Below are 20,934 nucleotides of genomic sequence, written 5' to 3'. Positions count from 1 at the left end.
ACCTGTTTGTCATGTGCAGAGAGTGTCCAAAGAAGAATTAAAAAGTGAACACAATGCCCCCCTTTTTTTTAAGCACTAAAGTTTTTCTGCTACTTGTACATATTTGCAGCAACTTCCCAGGAATAAGGGCCCCATAGATTAATCCCATTTCAGTGCTCTTCGGTTATCTTGATGAAAGCACCCGACATTAACCCAACTTTGTGCTCTTTTTCTGTCTGCAGTGGCAAGCGATTTCCCTGACTGTGATAGAAAAGGTTCAGATCGCAGCCATCATTCTGGGTTCCCTCTTCCTCATCGCCAGCATCTCGTGGCTCATCTGGTCGTCCCTCAGCCCCTCCGCCAAGTGGCAGCGGCAGGACCTGCTCTTCCAGATCTGCTACGGCATGTATGGCTTCATGGACATTGTCTGCATAGGTGAGAGCTTCCACCACCAGGCTCGTTTTTAGTCGCTTAGAAACTGAGTGGTGAAACCTTGGCCACCTTCCAGTTTGACAGGAACTGCTGGAGGCTGGCAACAGGAAGTCTCTTGGTCCCTCTCTAGGCATTCCTTCTGTGGAACTCTATGGAAAGGCCCTGCATGGTGATTTCTGAATGGTGAAAGGAACTAGGAATTCTGACTGGTGCTCTCTCTCTGGGGGTGGGGACATTTAAAGCAAAAGAGGGGTGGCAACACTTCAGCTGTTTTCCTAATTGTTCTCTCTGTGCCACTTTGGACCAGTTTGGTTTCACCCTGGTCTGGTTTTCAAAGAACATATATCTACTCACCACATGCAGTGGTGAGCTCCCCCTCACTGGCAGTCTTCAAGCAAAGGTTGGATACACACTTTTCTTGGATGCTTAGGGCTGATCCTGCATTGAGCAGGGGGTTGGACTAGATGGCCTGTATGGCCCCTTCCAACTCTATGATTCTATGATTCTGTACTAGAGGAGTCTAGTTCTGAAACAGGTCCCCTGGAGAACACTCTAGGAAGCATAGAGATGCACCACTTTCCAAGGCTGACCTGGATGACATTCGGAAAGAGTTGCTTTTGCTTCTATCGGGGACAGGAAAGAACATCTGGCAGCTTTGTTTGGGATTGCTAACCACTTGCTACCACATTCCCCTCTCTGGCTTAAAAAAAAAATTAATACATTCTTCAAATAATTTGAACTTTAGCTTTATATGAACACAGAAATGTGAGTCACATGCAGTATTCAGAAGAAGAATGTGCTGTTGCGTCACAACCAGATTGTGGAAGCCCCCTCTGTGGGACGGTCCAGGCGAGAGATGAGCAGGGAGGGGAGGGATTTGCCATTGCTTTCCTCCGCATGGCAACCCCTGTCTTCCTTGGGGGTCTCCCATTCAAGGGCCCTGACAAGGATCACCCAGCCACACCTGATCTCATCAGACCTGGGAAGCTCAGCAGGGTCAGCCCTGGCTAGTATTTGGGTAGGAGTCCTCCAAGGCAGGGGTAGTCAACCTGTGGTCCTCCAGATGTTCATGGCCTACAATTCCCATGAGCCCCTGCCAGCAAACGCTGGCAGGGGCTCATGGGAATTGTAGGCCATGAACATCTGGAGGACCACAGGTTGACTACCCCTCCTCCAATGAACACAAGGGGTCATGACATGGGTGCAGGCAGTGGCCAACCACCATTGATCATCTCTTATCTGGCTGTTGGACAATCCTAGGATCTCCTGGCTATACTGCACACATGGCACACGATCCCATCCAGGTACTGACCGTGGTTGACGCTGCATAGGTCCCAAGTATTGATGGAAGCTATTTAATCATAACCCCCACCCCAGGCTTGGATCTATTACTTTGCCATGAGATGGCTCCTTTATGGGAGCTGTAGGAGCAATCAGTGGAGGAGTTTGCTAGGCATTTCGGTTTGCAGAGTTCCAACAATTTTCAAAGTCCCAAGTGCTAGAAGACGCAACTTCTATAGCAGAGGCCTGCCTTCCCAGTGACAGAAGAAAAGCCCGGGTTTCTAGCCCCTAAAGCTCATGGGAGGATAGTGCATAGGATCTAGTGCTCTCCCAGACGCTATAGGGCAGTGGTCCCCAACCTCTGGTCCGGGGACCGGTACCGGTCCGTAGATCAGTTGGTACCGGTCTGCAGCTCCTCTTCGTCCTCCACCCCAGCTGTTGCCTCAGGGGCTGCCCTGCCACTGCCGCTGGCTCACCTTTGGTGCTCTCTAGCGGCCACCATGGCTGGGGCTCCCCCTCAGTGTGGCACTGCACAGATGCTGCTGGCAGCGCCCCCCAGCAGGCAGTGGGATGTCAGGGGCGCCGGCAGGAAAGCAAGTGGAGCAGGGGCTCAGGTGGTGGTGACATCCCTTGGCAAAAGACTACCCCCCCCGGGTCTCAGTGAAAATTGTCAAGCATTGACCGGTCCCCGGTGATAAAAAGGTTGGGGACCACTGCTATAGGGAGAGGAGGAAGACTGACATTGTAACCCTAAGTAGAGTTGCACCCTTCTAAGCCCCTTTGTTTGAATGGACTTACAAAGATGTAACTCCACTTTGAATTGCACTGTAAGACTTCCAGAGGTTAAGTGACTGACTTCAGCGCTTCGCATGTCTCTTTGCTCCCGCTAAAACAAACACAGTAAATCAGTCAAATGAACCGCAACCAGATATTAATGCATGTAGTTTGTAGAGCATGACGTTTAACTTTACAGACTTATCATGACCCTGAATGTTTGCTCAGCTACTCCTTCATATGTAATGCCAGCACAGCACAGCCCATGAGTGTATGAACTAGAGGTAAAGATGGGGGAGGGGCTCTGAGCATTTGCAGAGTGCTTTTCTTTCATCACAGATAGATTGCAGTTTCCCCTGATGCACTCGGGGTTCAGGGCAATTGCTTTCAGGAAAGGAGGCCCGGCTTCCAGGGCTCATTTTAGCCCCAGCATGCCATTTAGAAAGGGAAACTGCTTCTGATGACTCAGAGTTGATCACACGGAGAACAGTGAGATGCATTTATATACCCTGAGGCACCTGGTGGACTTTTGAGAGAGCCCTGTGGAAGCATTTACCATTCTAAAGTGACATGAACAGAAATATTAAGAGATGGGTATTTCGGCTTTGCGTGGATAAAACGCACCGGCAAGAATCCGCTCTTTGTCTTAAAATACGCCAGCGGTAAATGTTAATTTTAATCTTCACTGGTTCTTAGTTCTAGATCTGAGAGCCTCGGCTTTTTTCCCTTTCCCCTTTAAGTTTCTGGGCCTCATGACTCCAGAGTCAGAGCTCTGAAAATAGGGTGGCAAAAATTGCAGAATGAGCCTTCGTGGAGGGCGGTATATAAATCTAAATAAATAAAATAAAGAAAGAGGCCACAGAAGCCCAAATCCATTACATGGTTTTATTTTCTTTCATTCTGTGCTCAGCTGTCCACCAACCAGGAATCCTGGCCAACTTCTGAAATTAAGAGAAGAGTTGTGGGTTTTTTTTTTATACCCTGCTTTTCACCCCCCAAAAGAATCCCAAAGGGGCTTACAAAGATCTTCCCCTCTCCCCAGAACAGACTCCCTGCTAGGTAGGTGGGACTGAGAGAGCTCTAACAGATCTGTTCTGCGAGAACAGACCTAGGAGAACTGACTGGCCCAAGGTGCCAGCATGGAAGGAGTGGGGAATCAAACCCAGTTCTCCAGATTAGAACTCGCTGCTCTCACTATACCATGCTGTCTCTACATTTCTCATAATAATAATATGTAATAGTAACTAGGATTGACCTAGCTCTAGATGTAATAGTAACTAGGACTGACCTAGCTCTAGATTGGGCCTGATGATTTTGGTGTAAAGCTGAAGAAGGGCAGAGTTTGGGTAGGGGGAGGAGTAGAAAATATTGCCATAGAGCAGGGGTGGCCGGACTGTGGCCCTCCAGATGTCCATGGACTTCAATTCCCATGAGCCCGTGCCAGCACATACTTATTGGAATTGTAGTCTATGGACATATGGAGGACCACTCTGGCCACACTTGCCAAAAAGCCCACCCTCCAAATCACAATTTTCTCCAGAAGACCTGGTGATCATTCGCCTGGAGATGTAATTCCGGGGGGGATCTCCAGTGACCACTTGGAGGCCAGCAAACCTCATACTCACCATGAACTGAAGCTTAATGCCTCGTCTTTTCATAATAATTTTGTTATTACACATTGAAAGGAGCCGGGGATTAGAGGGTGGCGGCTTACTTGCAAGCGTCCAACCTGTGAAACGTTTCTGCTGTGGACCCTTCCGGGGGTGAGGGGAGGGGCCGTCTGTTGCCCGGGCTGGCATTTCAGGGCTCACTCGCCAGCAGGGCCTCCTCCCACTGCCCAGTCCGCTCCACCACACAGCCTTCTGCCTCCATCTTCCCCCTCACTTCTGTTTCTCCCCTCCCTCCATGTGCCAAGCAGTCCATTACAATACTGAGCATTCGTGAGCCAGATGCCATCTTCTAATTCCTGGCTCCTTTAACATGCTACAGTTCCAGAGAACGGCGGTTTGAAACTAGCAAAATTCCCATCTAGAAAAAAAAAATATATATTTCCTTCATTATCAGAAGGGCAGGGGTAAGTAAGGCTTGCTGGTTATCCCACACATGCCCCACCCCCAGCTCAGTGATAATAGGGCAGTTTCTCCATCCCTGAACTTCAGGGCTGAAGTTAGATAAAACCCTAGAGATATTACCATGTAGGGAAATTGCCTTATAGCACTGAGTTTGGGGTGGAGCAGGAAAGGAATTTTCCATTTCTCACAGCTCGGGCATCTTCTGCATAACCTGTTGCTGATAAAAGTAATTTCAGGCACTCCATGACGTTTTGATGCTGGTCTCTGCTTGTTTCTTTAAACAAGCCAAATGCCCATTGTAAGAGGGCCTCTGTACTGCAATAACTGGGTGGGGACCACTGAGAGCTTAATCTGCTCTGATGGAACAGTGAACCAGAACTGTCTTCAGTGGGTAACTTTTCATGTGCTGCCCCCAGGATCCTGTAGAATGACGTTTGCCCACATTCACTGGATCGACACACACAACTCCCGCTATGATCCAGCTTCTTAGCCACACGAGTGCCTTCTTTGTGTTTATTTTCGAATGGTACATTCTGGGGAGGAGAAGGACCTCAGCAGGGTATGTGCCAGGGTGGCAAACTGTGGCTCTCCAGATGTCCATAGACTACAATTACCATGAGCCCCTGCCACATGGTGCTGGCAGGGGCTCATGTTAATTGTAGTTCATGGACTTCTGGAGAGTCACCGTTTGGCCACTCCTCCCATCGTCTAGTATTATTGTTGTTGTTGTTGTTATTATTATTACTTCAATTTATTACCCACCACTCCCAAACGGCTCATGGCGGGTTACATATGTCTGAATAAAAACCCCAATTAAAACCCCCGACATAAAAACAACACTATTCATTAATCAGAAATAGAAGATACGGCAGAAAACTCACTCTCTATTCTCATTCCCCCAATAACATCTCCTAGAGGGGTGGGTGGGAAGAGGGGTGCAGATGGAACTCACAAACCGCCACTCATGCCGCTGTGTCCTGGAAGGGGGGCCATGCCGATCTTCCCAGCCGCACCAGCCTCGACCATAGACCTGGTGGAAGAGCTCCATTTTGCACCATTCCCTCCAAGGGAAGTGATCTCTAGCTTTCACTTGTAATCCTGGGAGACCTCCCAGCCCCACCAGGAGGTTGGCAGCCTCCACTGAACTGGCTGGTATAGTTTGTGTGTTGCTTTGCTCCAGCCATATTATGACATCACTGCTATCACAGAACAACCCGCGGAGTAAAACTTAATGTTATACAGAGTCGGGGTAAGATTATTTTCCCCCTTTTACACAAACATCAGTAACCTTTCTGTTATGGATTTGCAATCCATTTTTATAAGCAATCAGGAGATTCTACTCCAGTTTGGAAGCCCACTCTGTAAATACAGTATACAAATTATTCAGCTTCACAAAGGTTGTGCGTTGGTTTCAAAGTCACGTTAGAGTGACATGGACTGTGATGTCAGAGCAGCCAAGCTAGGGGCGGTCGGAGGACATGGCATTCAGCCCCCCAAGGGCATCTGACTGGCTTGCCTGGGTAGGAAAGAGCAGCAGTGACATCAGAGGGCTCGCTGCAGGCTCAGAGTGAAAGAGCAACGAATCGTGTTTTCCTGGGCTCGTGGGCTCACTTGAAGCAAGTGTTTAAATCCCAGGTCATGGCATAGACCAGGGCTCCTCATTTTTCTTGAGACTGTGGATACCTTTGGACACAGGATGGTGGGTGCAGCCACAAAATGGCTGCCACCATACTGGCAGGCACTCAGTTGTGTGTGAGTGAACTTGTTTACAGGCTCCAGCAAGGGAATTTATTGTTTTTGTAGAGAGGGAAACACCCTCAATTTTGCAGCTTTAGATTCAGTGTTGAAAGACTGTACTCTTTTCGTTCCAAGAAGAACAGATTCCCAATTTGGGGGAAATCCAAAACCTTTTTTTATTGTCTTTAGTTGAAGTTATTTAAAGGTATTTGTGGCTTCACTCCAGAATTTCAAAGCTGAAGAACAACATTCTGAAACCTTTGATCTTGAAATAAATAAAAAAAAGTGGCAGGTGTTTTGCTAAGTACTTTGCAGCACTCACACTGCAGTCCTCCATGGAATTGCATCTTGCTATGTGCATTGAAGTCAATAGACACAGGAGGATGTAACTCTGATAAGGATTCCATAGTTAGCAACCTTATGTTTATTTGTTTCTTTTTAAAAATTTATACCCTACTTTCTTCCCCAATGGGGGCCAAAGTAGCTTGTCACGTTGTTCGTTTCTTCTTTACAATACAAATACAATACAACAGGGGTAGTCAACCTGTGGTCCTCCAGATGTTCATGGACTACAATTCCCATGAGCACGGGGAATCTGGAGGACCACAGGTTGACTACCCTTGCAACACAATACAAAAAACTTTCATGGCATCCATAATAAAACAGTTTACAAAACAGTTCTGTAAATGCAGATCTATAAAGCTGCAAGAAAAATCACAGCCTGCAAAGGAGCAGCAAATACAAAAAGATAAAACCTTCTTTACTCTGTCCTTACAACAGCAGCCCTGTGAGGTAGGCCAACGTCACCCATCAAGCTTCCATGGCAGAAAAGGGATTTAGCCCCATTTGTGCCTGGTCCTAGTTTAATGCTCATTCCCAGACTCTCTCAACCAGAGTTTTGTGAAACTCTGGGGTTTCTTGACAGCCCTGGAAGGGTTTCCTGAATGGGTGGGTGAGTTAGTTTATATACATATATACTTGTTAAACATTTGATATATATTTGTTAATCATGTATCTGATATGACCATATATAGTAATGTCGACCTGCCTCCCCCCAAAAAAAGAAAATTGGCCAATGATGGGGCTGGAGGGGGTGGAAAGGGGAGGAACCTCGGTGGGCATGTATATATCTATGCTTCCCAACCATATTCTGCATGATTGCGCCACTTCCAGGGTTTCTCAAAGTCTGAAGAATGTTTCCGGGGTTTCTCAATGGTGAAAAGTTGAGAATTTGTATTGGATTTGTATTTGTAGCTGCTCTATCCCTCCATCATCCCAGCAGTTGTTAAATTTAGTACATATCCTTATTCGTTGTCAATAGATTAGGAAAGTTAAACCGTTGATTAACTCCCCTCCCTATAGAAAATCAGTGCAATTTAATAGTACTTAAATTTGCTTGGCCCTGGGTGCAGGCTAGCTTGATCTAAGAAGCTGAGCAGGGTCTGCCCTGGTTACTGCTTGGGCCGGAGACCACCTATTAATAGGGTTGCCAGCTCCAGGTTGTGAAAGACCTGGGGATTTTAAGGGTGGAATCTGAGGAAGGTGGAATTTGGGGAGAGGAGGGACTTCCACCTTCCAAAGCTGCCCTCTTCTCCAGGTGAATGAAGGAGAGGGCCACATGCTTGAGCTCATTAAAGAAAGGATGGGATAAGCAATAAATAAGTTATTCATACATGATTCAAAAGACTTGGAAGACAACCGTATTTCTAAGATGTTCTTGAGCCGGAAACAAGGCAGTAACCTCTTGTGCAGGCAGGGCCTAATAGTTGTTGCTGTGAAAGTATTTATAATTACCTAGGGTCAGCAAGGGCCAGTCAGCACATTGGCCTGTAACCTCAGAGCTGGAACAGTATGCTTTGAGGGGCTTATGGGAAGTGTAGTCCATGGACATCAGGAGAGCCACCGTTTGACCACCCCTGAGCTAAGGCCAGGGCTACACCTACAGCAGAATGAGATGGTGGGCTGTGCCGGGCCCCAGCAACTCCTCCCGCAAATAAAACAATGACTACATCCGGAAGGAAAATTCTAATCTAAGCCTTCACATGTTGTGCTAGCTCTTCATACCCAGAAAATTTATCATTATGAAGGATTTTTTTTAAGCAATGCCTCAGCTGCAGTCTGAAATGGTACCATCCGTTCTACCACTTCAGCAGTCTGCAGCCCCAGTACTCCTTCACTGGGTTGCTTGTGAAAACCAAGCCTAAAAGAGTTAGACCAGTGGTTCTCAACCTTCTTAATGCCACGACCCCCTTTGGGTCGCCGCATAAAGAATGCAAACATTGCAATCTCAGATGCCCGCAGTGGCCAGTGCCGCAGCAGGGAGGGGTGGCGCTGGCGCCCACCTGCTCTGCACTTGCGTGCACTTTTGTGTGGTAGGGGGCCGGCGCCACCCCTCCCCTCCACAATGCAAGAGACTCTGGGCATCAAACATCGCCAAAGCAGCCAAACTGCACCAGAGCACACAAGCCTAAATTGCCAAGGAGGTCGCGGCGGTGACCTCAGCGACCCCTGGGAAAGGGTCAGTCGACCCCCTGAGGGGTCGCGACCCTGAGGTTGAGAACTGATGAGTTAGACTAAGCAAGAGTGACCTCCCCTGGACTAGCAGAAATAAGAGATTCTAGAAACCAGGACTGCAGCTCAGTGACATGGGCTTTCCAGGAAAATGTGAATTGTAAAATGTTTTGACTCAAATATAAATATTTAATTTACATAGTATGTTGGATTTCCCCTTGTACTCTATTCCAACATCTAATTAACGGGCCATCGTATTTGCATTCAAGCCTGTTTCCTGTAAACTTTTTCCACACTGTCACTTTATTCCTGCACATAGATTTTCCCCAACCAGCTTTTCATTGTCAGTACTTCCATTTAATCTTTTATTTCCTTGGGGTTTTTAAATTAGCTGTTAGAATTAAATTTCATCACAATTCTGTATGCATAACATTAAACATGATCTTTTAATGAGTCCAAGAAATAAGAGTGATGAGTAGAGAGATCATTCTGTTATCTTGTCTTGGAAATAATTTTATTTTTTGCACGTTTTAATCCCCCCCCCCCCCATTGCCACCAAAGAACATTCCTCCAGCGGACAAATCACACCCTGACTGCCAAACTTTCCCTGATGTTTGTTGATAGCGTGATTGAAGGCTTCCTGGTTTGGGAAGCAGCATTGATTAAAGGCTTGATTAATGCTTGGTTTAATCCTAATTTAGAATCCGGGGGTGGGGCAGAGGGGACCTAAACTACCATTTGCTCAGGCACCTGCTTCTCGGAATTGTGGCAAATTGGAATTTAATTCCACATTTCACAAATCTGGAAGCTTTCGGTTGTGTTGTATGCGTGGAAGGATGGAGGGTGACCATAGCAATAAGCCGTGGTTGTGACCATCGTGACACATTCATGGTTGTGCCCATCTGTGACAGTGTCTGAATGCAGCCCATATGTTTTGTCAAGGTGATGTATTGAGAGATAGGTTTTTGGGGTTACTGCTTATTCTAATGTTCAGCCTGGAGAAAAGGAGGTTGAGAGGGGACATGAAAGCCCTCTTTAAGTATTTGAAAGGTTGTCACTTGGAGGAGGGCAGGATGCTGTTTCTGTTGGCTGCAGAGGAGAGGACACGCAGTAATGGGTTTAAACTTCAAGTACAACGATATAGGCTGGATATCAGGAAAAAAAATTTCACAGTCAGAGTAGTTCAGCAGTGGAATAGGCTGCCTAAGGAGGTGGTGAGCTCCCCCTCACTGGCAGTCTTCAGGCAAAGGTTGGATACACACTTTTCTTGGATGCTTTAGGATGCTTAGGGCTGATCCTGCGTTGAGCAGGGGGTTGGACTAGATGGCCTGTATGGCCCCTTCCAACTCTATGATTCTATGATTCTATAATGCAATATCAGAATGGGGAAACGAATACTTCTTACCAGGACTTCTCGGTGGCTGTTTTTGATTATTGTTTATAAAGTGCGGCTCAGATCCAAGGTGTGAGTCATAGAAATAAAAGTCTGCTCCAAGGAATTAATATATAAATTTTTAGTAGTGTTAAGGGTGGAAAGTGAGAGGCAGAGGAAACAGAGCCCCAATTGTTGTCAGTCACCTCAAGCTGCTTCAAGAAATGGTGAGCTATATATGGATCCACCTTCCACATTTAACCACAGACCTTAATAGGTTAAGATGAGAGTGAATGGCTGGGCCAAGGTCACCCAGTGAGCTTCACGGAGTGTGTGTTTGAGGTTTCCATGATCCTTGTCAAACACACTAACCACTACATGACATTTGACAATAGCAGTTATATAGGGAGGGGGGGTTTGGGTGTATGTGTGTGTTTTGGTTCTTTTTTTTAAATGTCAAACTAAAACTGCTTTATGGCCTGGGCAGCTGTTTCACGGAAGTGTATGGTTTCTTCCTATTATTGTATGTTGGTTTGGGTCCCTTTGCATGGGGATGGACAGGATGTAAGTATTAAATAAATAAATGAGAGCTGAGAATATGGGAGGTAGCAAGGGTGGTGGAAACAGGAGACATGGGTCAATGTTTTACCCAATTTACTCCAAAGAAATTAATCTCGTTTGCCAACGGAGCCCCAGTATCCGTGTTCAAAAGAAATGGTGCAGATTCATGTAATGTATGCAGGTGTACATAATGCATATTGTGAGTTGGAATCTACATAATGTTTTCTGATGGTGAGGGCTGTTCATGGATGGAAGATGCTGCATCTGAGGGTGGTGGAGTCTCTTTTGTTGGAAGGTTTTAGGAGGAGATTGGATGAGCACCTGTCAGGAGTATGTGATTTTTAAGTTCCCAAGGTGGGGGGCTTAACTCGGATGGCCCTTTTTATCATTATCATTATCATTATCATTATCATTATCATTATCATTATCATTATCATTATCATTATCATTATTATTATTATTATTATTATATTTATTTCCCGCCACTCCCTTGCGGCTCGTGGCGGGCTTGGTGGCCTCTTCCAGCTCTGTGTGATTCCGATAAAGTTTTGGTGTTGAAATATTCCACAGATAACTTGACTTCCGTCCCTGTCCTGAGGGTTCTATGTGATGTCCTTTTATACCTATTGAATAATGCCTTTCAGTATGCTATCAGTGCACTCAGCACCTGGATTTTACTGTGTAAAATGGCAAAATATTCTTGTAAACAGTCACTCAAGTAAATGGAAAATGGACTGGAAGTGCATTATTCAGCATGTGCCAAAGCACACTTAGTGGTTCCTTGTATGACAACAGCCCTATGAGGTAGGCTAGGCTGAGAGAAAGTGACTTTTCCAAGCGAATGCTTGCAGGGGCTCATGGGAATTGTAGTCCATGGACATCTGGAGGGCCACAGTTTGACTACCCCTAGTATACAGTGAGCATCACCGCTGAGCCAGGACTGGTTGTAGAACATCCCAATCCCAACTCAACACATGGACTCTGTGGAAATTGCATGTATGCAGAATCTCAAAAAGCCCGCTAGCTCCAGCAGTGGGGCTGCTGGATGATGGATTTGGAAGATAGACGTTGGGAACTGGATTTGGAATCGAGTAATTGTAAACACTTTGTTGCACACCAGAGTCGTTCCTCAGGCACTTAACTCATCATGCCATTTTAGGGATCCAAATCAGGCCCTCTAGCTTTACAGGACATGAAAAGTGAGTGGTGTGTGTGGGGGGGGGGGGGACCATGATGGGAGCCCCCTTTTCCAAGGCTTTAATCCCTTTGCCTGCGGGTCACAGAATCCCAGGCCAATTTGGAGCATTTACGGCTGCCGGTTAGCAATCTCCCCCCAGTCCTTTGCACAGACGACAATTTCATCCCTCCCTCCTTTTCTCCCCCAGGCCTGATCATCCACGAGGGCTCTTCGGTGTATCGAATATTCAAGCGCTGGCAGGCGGTGAACCAGCAGTGGAAGGTACTGAACTACGACAAGGCCAAGGACCTGGGAGAACCAATTGGTGGGAGCACAAAGCCCGGCGGGCGGAATTCACGGACGAACCCCTCCTCGGGGAGCGAGAGGACCTCCCAGCGGGGCCAACGGGTTAGGACTATTCTGAACCATCACTGTGGTTATACGATTCTGCACATTCTCAGCCACCTGCGGCCTAACGAACATCGCGGGGGCTCCGGCTCCAGCCGGGAGGTTGTCATGAGGGTAACGACTGTATAATAACAGCCTACGGGGCCTTTGCCGAGAGGGAGGGGTTCCGCGGTTCCTATGGAAGCAAGAAGCCGGCGCCTTCACTTCTGCACAGGCTCCGTTCTGAGCCCCGATGGGGTAGGCCGCACGCTGTACACTGTCAGGAGGCCTCTGGTTCTGTAGTTTTGCCACAGGCCGCACCCACCTCTTCCTTGCTGCGTTGGGAGGGGGGGGGGAGTGCCTCAGCTTGGTTGCACCTTCCTACCCTCCCATCAATGTGAATTTCTTTTTTTCTCTCTCTCTCTCTCTGGGCCTGTGGTGAAAGGAGAGACTCTTCCCCTTCCTCCTCTACCTAGCTTCTCTCGTCAGACTAAGCTCCTTGGAAGTGTGTGGGTTTTTTTTTTAAATTATTTATTTAATTTTTTTAAACCAACCACCGCCACCCCTCCCCGGTTCCTTCTCGACCAGTCTCGGCGCCAACTGATCCGGAAATTTGAAAACGTTTTTACCTCATCTTTCAAAGGAAATCCTGCCAGAAGACCCTGTCCCACGTCGCCCCGTTGGTCTCTCAGCCTGGGAGATGCCAACCAGAGAGGTTCTGAACTTTTGACCCGTTCCCCTCCCCTGAAAAATGGTGCAATAAACATGTTTCTTAAAGCAAAATGGCATCTCGCAATAAGATACCTGTACATTTCATCTTCAGTTTAATGCATGAAGATCTGTTTCCTTCCTTCCTTCCCTTCCTTCCTTTTTTTCTTCTCTCCAGCGATGGGAGGATAAAGAATCATTTCTATACAAATAGGTGTCTTGCAGATGCATTGTGCTCTCTTTCCTTCTCCAAGGTGGCGGTTTGTGCAGTAGGTCTTCCCGTGGGTATGTGGGTCACAGGGGGACCTGACAGGGCAATGTTGGGGGCATTTATGCAGCAAGGGGGATGTCCCATGTTAAATTCAAAGGCCTTTCCTGGGGAGGGGGGGGAGACCAAAGCTAAATGATGCTAATTAATTTCAGCTTTCAGAATTTATGTCCTAATCCTATGCACTTCTTACTTAAAAGAAGCCTCATGAAGTTTGGAGGGGCACACAGGATTGCAGTGCAACTTTTTGTAGGTATCTCTTTCTTAGCTTACCGGCATTTGAGAGCAGCTTTCCACAAGGTTGAGCAGACCCCTTGTGAGAATTCCAAAAGAAGCATACACCAAGGCTGATTCTGCACTTACTTTGTTTTTTCTGTTGTGGATCCTGCTGAATTCAGATCGATTTGAACTCGGGTCTTCCTCTATCCCCCCCCCCCGCCCCATTGAAACAGTGTTCTGTACTTGATTGGGGAAACTCAGAGCAGGGAAGGGAGTCAAGCGCAGCAGGAATCTCTTTTCTTGAATGAAGGGATTTGGGGAGAGGATTGGAGACAGCAGAGGAGGGGGCAATAAATCCAAGAGGTGAAAGAAGTTATGGCTTCTGGAGCGCAGTCACTTTAAGACAAGCCTTGCGACCGGGAACCAGGAAGTCTTTGAACTGTCACCCTGGCCAGTCAGGGAAGACTGCTTTGCTATGAGGAAGGGAATTAATTTGCAAAAAGCAGAAATCTGCACATTTAATAATGGTGGTTTTTCAAATATCGAGGGTTATATCCTGGATATCACGGGAGAAAGGTACGGTCACTCCGGATCAATCATGCATGTTGTAGAGGGAAATTTTAAAGCGCCCAAAATCAAAATGGAAATTGAATTCAGTGTAGATGGGAGAGATTGATTTGAACTGGGAGTGGGTAAAAAGCCCCGCGCAGAATACACCCAGGACTGTGAGGTTCTAGCTCTGGCTGTTGGTACTCTGTTTACCCATGGGGGCAGAGTTCACTCTGCAAATGTAAAATTGGCCTCTGAAGTGGATACCCTGGAAAATATGTTTCTGGTTCTCAGGGTGATGGAGTCTTTGGTGCCTTGCTGTCTTGGGAATGAAATGGAGTTTTTGGAGAGGGCTGCATAGAATCAAAAAGTTCGAAGGTACCTCCAGGGTCATCTAGTCCAACCCCTGCAGGAATTCACAACTATCTGTCTTCCCAAAGTGACCCCAATTTAAAGCCCCAGTGATTCCTTTGCCAAAAATCTCCAGAATCCTGGAGGAAATTCACCTACTATCCCACAGCAACAATCAGCAATTCCCTGGGTATACAAGGAAAGGCCACAAGAGATAAACACTGGCACATCCCTTCCTGCCCACCCACTCACAATCTGCCTAAGTTCATAAAATCAGCATTTCTGTCAGACGGCTATCTAGCCTTTGCTTAAAAACCTCCAAAGAAGGAGAACCCACCACCTCCTAAGGAAGCCTATTCCACTGAGGACCTGCCTTAACTGTCAGGAACTTCTTCTGGATGTTGAGACGGAATTTCTTTTGAATTAATGTTAGTTATAGCAGGAAGTAAGACTTGGCCCTTGGAGTTAGCACTGCATTTATTCTACTGGGAACAATCATCAGCCCCTGCTCTTTATTCCACCAACATAGACCACATTTCTCTGCCCTTTATTGGTGTCCTTTCCCCCATCTCGTCCAGACTCCTTCTGTACGCCTATTAACAACAAACCAGTTAGACACGCACTTTTCCTAGGACAGTATCACTATATAATCTAGGGCAACATTTCCCAACCAGGGTACATGTAACCCCAGGATTGCCAGTTTGGTGTAGTGGTTAGGAGTGTGGATTTCTAATCTGGCGAGATGGGTTCAATTCTGCGCTCCCCTGCATGCAGCCAGCTGGGTGACCTTGGGCTCGCCATGGTGCTGATAAAACTGTTCTGACGGAGCAGTGATATCAGGGCTCTCTCAGCCTCACCCACCTCACAGGGTGTCTGTTGTGGGGAGAGGAAAGGGAAGGTGACTGTAAGCCACTTTGAGACTCCTTCGGGTAGAGAAAAGTGGCATATAAGAACCAATTCTTCTTCTTCCGGGGGGGGGGGTGTTACACCGGCCTGACTCCTGCCCGCCATGGTGGCCTAGATTTCAGTCCTGGTGGTGAGCAGAGCCAGCCACTGTGCAGCTTTGGGGCTTGGGGGTAGATGGGATACAGGTGGGAGTGTCTGGGTGTTGTTCCTCCCAGTGACATGTCACTTCTGGTAAGCATGGCCAGATAACATCAGTTCTGAGTTACTTTGAAGCCTGCAAACATTTTCAAGGGTTCCTCCACAGTCAAAAGTTTGAAAAAGGCTGATCTTGGGGTTTGCATAACTGAGTGCTTCTCCATGTCAAAACTCCCTGCCTGTGGAAATGGCACACATTAGGGAGAGGGGTTCCTGTCTAGCCCTGTTAGTTTTCTATCTGCAGGGAAGAGTGGCTGTTTGTTTGGGGGAAAGATATGAGACAATATATTGTGATATTGCATTGTGAACTTGCATACCCGAGAGAGCTCTGCTAAGGTGTGTGGGGGGGTGGGTGCGGGGGGGGGATGTGCAGATGGCTCTGAATCTCCCAGTCTTCGAAAACTTGAAATCAGGTGATTCAAATTATATGCATACATAAATGTATACTTTGCATAATTAATTTGGAGCATGTCACTGGCATCATGTTGGCCCCAAACTGTGTATATTTTAAATGCAGATTGCACATCTGTCCCTGCCTCTGTTGCTGTGGCCCAGATTCTGTAACGAAAATGCATTATGCAGACGAAGCGCGTCTATGCAGATATTTTTGGTCACTCTATTAGAGTGGCCGTATGAGTCTCTTTGCTGTCAGGGATTCTTATTCCTGTTTTTTTTTTTAAATACAAGAAACAGGCTCCAGGTGGTCAACGAGGCGGGAAGAGTGAGGGAGGACTAGACCAGACGCTGGGATCTCCCTAAATGGCTCTCATTAAATGATTTCTTTTTATTTAGTAGAAAGCAACTAACTACATGACAATGGGGGGGGGGGTAGGAACTCAAAAGATGAGCTATAAAACAATATGAAACTTAAACAGTTATTTATTAAAGTGCACCAATATTAGATAAAAAAAACAAAGTAGGAACCATATTAAAAGAAACTATACAGATCTAACTGCACACGAACAGACCAAACACGTTTCGACCCTAGTGGGTCTTCCTCAGTGGTCAATATGATTGAATAATGCACACTTATCTACCACCAACTATGAAGTATAGCTGGGTGGTGAAGGGAAATCTGTTAGGTGTAGCCCCAACAAATACTGGTATAATGTTTCTTTTCGGAGTACCACCTTCTAAGACAGAGGTAATCAACCTGTGGTCCTCCAGATGTCCATGGACTACAATTCCCATGAGCCCCTGCCAGCATTTGCTGGCAGGGGCTCATGGGAATTGTAGTCCATGGACATCTGGAGGACCACAGGTTGACTACCCCTGTTCTAAGATATGTGATATCCAGGAAAACCACTTTCAGCTACTGTTTTGCTCTGCACAGAGAGTGCATCTCATGTGTGTCAGGAAGAGGGAGGGGGGACTAGACCAGATGCTGGGAGTTCCCTAAATGGCTCTCATTAAATCATTTATTTTTATATTTAGTAGAGAGCAACTACATGACAATTAGGGGGGGGGGGTACACAGTTTGGATCAGTACCAAAAAAATTTTTCCGCAGGGTTGTTTTGTTGACCGCAAACAGCCTTCCCAGAGAGGCGCGGTTTTCCGTCCTTGCAGGACATCAGGCTACCTGTATGTTGCTTGTTCAGTTTCCTGGACAGAGTATATAACAGCCTGGGGGAGGCAAGAGATGTTTGAAGTTGGGCCAAGAGCAGAGAATTAACCCCTCCTGTGCTGCCACCCTGGGGCCCTGATACTGCAATTTATCCACTTTTGTAAAAGACTTGAGAGGTTCGTCTGTGAATAGCCCAGTCGAAAAATAGGGCAGGGTTGGCCCTGAACGGTAAGTACGGCCCTCGGGGGTTAAACTTGTGTTCTAAAACCATACAGGAAAGCAGCCATAAAACAGATCAAGACACAGTTACGAGCAATGTGCAGATGGCTGGATGGGAATGTGCTCAGGGCATTTCATATATCGCATACTCTGGTCTGAAATACAAAATGGATAAAACGGTATCTTTTGTTGGGCCCGCTGAATGAGAGATCTCAACCATCTCCTGGTAGGCTACCTGGAAGCCATGGCCTGATTCTTTCCGGAAGTCTTTCCGTTCCGTAGCAACAAATGCAGATTCACAGTACAGCCGAGTCTGTACAGCCCCAGGCAGTTTTGCAAAGAGCAGTCTCTGTATGGGAATATTAGGGAAAGCCTTCTAACAGGGCGACAAAGAATTATACGGCAATCCCCATCACTGGAAGTCTTTAAAGTAGGCTAGATCTATACCTGCAAGGGTTTGCTTTGGGTAGAATTTACCTTCATGAAGTGTGCGGGGAAGAGACCCTGGAAGAAAGACCTCTTAGGAATCAGCTCCAGACTTCTTGCCTGCAACAAGCTTCCATTTTATGCCTTGGCCGCTCACAATTTCATTAAAAAAGATAACGTGGGGGAAATGGCTTATGTATAATAGGTAAATGTTGAAATAATATAAATGAGGCCCCTCTGGGCTGACTCCTGGTTTGGAAAGACCTGGGGTGAATTCAGGTTATCCCTCTGCCTTTAAGGAAACTGGTGTTGACAGCCCACATGCCCGCTGCTCAACTGAAACCCAACCTGAACAGAAGTCAGGGACCCCAAAGTTGAGCCGCAAAACCATATCAAAAAATATCAATACAAATATTTATTAAACAAAGTGCACCATTAATATATTAAAAACAAAGTAAAGACAACACATATCTAACTGCACATAACAGAATTGACCAAATGCGTTTCCTCTTCCTCAGTGGTCAATTTATTCTGTGAAATGCTCTCTCATAAGATCCAAATCCAAAGGCTTGCTGGGTGGCAAAAAAAAAAATCTGTAGCTCCAAGTAGTATTTCTAAAGTATTTGGTTTGGAGCCCACCTTCTAAAATATGTATTTGAGGCCTCCACTCTCAGCTTTTGCCTAACTTTGATGTAGTGGTTAGGAGTGCGGACTTCTAATCTGGCATGCTGGGTTCGATTCTGTGCTCCCCCACATGCAACCAGCTGGGTGACCCTGGGCTCGCCACGGCACTGAGAAAGCTGTTCTGACCGGGCAGTGATATCAGGGCTCTCTCAGCCTCACCCACCCCACAGGGTGTCTGTTGTGAGGAGAGAAAACGGAAGGCGACTGTAAGCTGCTTTGAACCTCCTTCGGGTAGAGAAAAGCGGCATATAAGAACCAACTCTTCTTCTTCTTCTTCTACTAACTACATCAAGAGTGCATTTCCATGTGTGTCAGAAAAATCTTGGTCCAACTGACCCAGAGTCAAAAGTCGTTCCAAAATCTGTCCAAGTGATGTCGTTCAGTCAACACCAGCTTATTTCGTGGTGGGTTTTTTATCTGTTTTCCGCCAGCAGTGTTGTTTTTAGCGGGTTCTTCTCCGTGAGTCGTTGGAAAGGCAGCCGCAGAACTTCTCTTGCCACTGCACTGAGCCCCCTGACAAGCAGATTGTTGGCTTTTCAGCTCCAGCCGCAAAAACCCGTCTCTTGATTCCAAATGGAAAAGAGAGCATTTCTTCAATGTACCTTTGAAGAGTTTACCCCCACATGTGCCTTCAAGAAAAAAGGGGAAGAGTGTCCTGCATTTATGTGCAAGTTATAGATATGCAAGAGCCTCTTGTGGTGCAGGGTGGTAAGGCAGCAGAAATGCTGTCTGAAAGCTCTGCCCATGAGGCTGGGAGTTCAATCCCAGCAGCCGGCTCAAGGTTGACTCAGCCTTCCATCCTTCCAAGGTCGGTAAAATGAGTACCCAGCTTGCTGGGGGGTAAGCGGTAATGACTGGGGAAGGCACTGGCAAACCACCCCGTATTGAGTCTGCCATGAAAACGCTAGAGGGCGTCACCCCAAGGGTCAGACATGACTCGGTGCTTGCACAGGGGATACCTTTACCTTTACCTTTTATTCCTGTGGCAGCAAATCCCACTCTCTGGGTAAAGAAGTGTGTCCTTTTGTCCGTCCTGAATCAACTGCCCATTAGCTTCATTGGATGATTCTGAGGTCTAGTATTTTGGGAAGGGGGAGAAAAATGGCTGTTTAGCACCTTTTGATCCTAAACATTCAAGGGCTTGCATTTCCTGTGCTGTGGTTATCCAGAGAAGGGAGTGGAAGAGGGAGGGAGGCAGGGCAGAGGTTTGAAAATGCTCATCTCTTCTTTCAATAAAATCAGAGTCCAGTAGGACCTTTAAGACCAACAAAGATTTATTCAAGGCGTGAGTGCTTGCATTCGAAAGCTCACGCCCTGAATAAATCTTTGTTGTTCTTAAAGGTGCTACTGGACTCTGATTTTATTGTGCTACTTCAGACCAACACGGCTACTCATTTGAATCTCATCTTTCAAGTGAGCATTGTTCTTTTTACGAAATGGCCACTGAAGTCTGGCAGGCTGCTTAGGGGTGGGTCTGAGACGCTTACAAAGATGGGTTGGGAGGCAGGAGAGCAGAGAAGGCCCATCAGAAATCATTCTCAGCTCAGAGCAAACAAGTCAATAATCCGCGGGGGGCAATAATGACAGCCTGAAAATGCTGAGACCGTATTAGCGGCGCAAGGCAGGGACGGAGGAGGAGGAGGAGGAGCAAACTGACTTTGCTCTCAGGTGTGAGCCTTTCTTTTGGGCTTCTCACACATTGTAAAGTACATGCAAGTGCCATGCATGCATATCCGAATATGCATCAGTTCAAATGCCTCTTTAAGTGTTTTAAAGGCTGCCATGTAGAGGATGGAGCAGAGTTGCCCCAGAGAGACAGACCAAAACAAATGGGATGAAATGAATTCAAAGAAATTCCGTCTAAACATCCGGAAGAAGTTCCTGACAGAGTGGTTTTTCAATGCAACAGGCTTCCTCGGGAGGTGGTGGGTTCTCCATCTTTGGAAATTTTTAACCAGAGGCTGGATAGCCATCTGACAGAGAGGCTGATTCTGTGAAGGCTCAAGGGGGTGGCAGGTTACAGTGGATGAGAGATAGGGTTGTGAGTGTCCTGCATAGTGCAGGGGGTTGGACTAGATTTGTTTGTTTGTTTGTTTGGATTTTTATACCACCCATTCTTTACTGCTCTAGGCGATTTAATCTATAACATACAGTTTTAATACATCATAACAATCAAGTAACAATTTATAACAGCATAAATAACAACATCAAATTTGTTCAGTCAGGGAAGGGCGTCTGAGGGAGGCCCAGCAGATGTTCTCAGTCGGTCGGCCTCAAGCGAATGCCTGGTGGAAGAGCTCCCATTTTCAGGCTCTGCGGAAGTTCAGGCAGGGCTCTGATCCCTTCAGGGAGCTCGTTCCAGCTTAATCCAGAATTCAACTGGGAGCCAGCTGAGTTGTTGGAGTATCGGCCGGATGTGGGATCTCCTCTGTCTTTGCAGGGTTGAGCTTCAGACAACTCTGCTTGATCCATTTTGTCACTGCTTCCAGACATCTGGCTAAGGGTTCTGGAGATGACCCATGAGGTCCCTTCCAACTCTATTATTCTATAATTCTATGATT

At 46.8% G+C, this 20,934-nt stretch overlaps 1 protein-coding gene across 1 annotated transcript in view; it reads left to right on the top strand.

Moving 5' to 3' along the window:
• MARCHF9 (membrane associated ring-CH-type finger 9) overlaps positions 1–13,066 on the top strand; it is a 43,303-nt gene extending 30,237 nt beyond the window's left edge. The window contains exons 3-4 of the mRNA XM_077328959.1: positions 222–414; positions 12,105–13,066. Of these exons, the coding sequence (XP_077185074.1) occupies positions 222–414; positions 12,105–12,433 (522 nt within the window). The 3' untranslated portion in view covers positions 12,434–13,066. The remainder of the gene's footprint in view (positions 1–221; positions 415–12,104) is intronic.
• Positions 13,067–20,934: the final 7,868 nt, after the last annotated feature.

The sequence above is a fragment of the Paroedura picta genome, chromosome 3 (assembly GCF_049243985.1).
Source record: "Paroedura picta isolate Pp20150507F chromosome 3, Ppicta_v3.0, whole genome shotgun sequence".
NCBI classification, from domain to species: domain Eukaryota; kingdom Metazoa; phylum Chordata; class Lepidosauria; order Squamata; family Gekkonidae; genus Paroedura; species Paroedura picta.
This window is presented reverse-complemented; position numbering and strand designations above follow the sequence as displayed.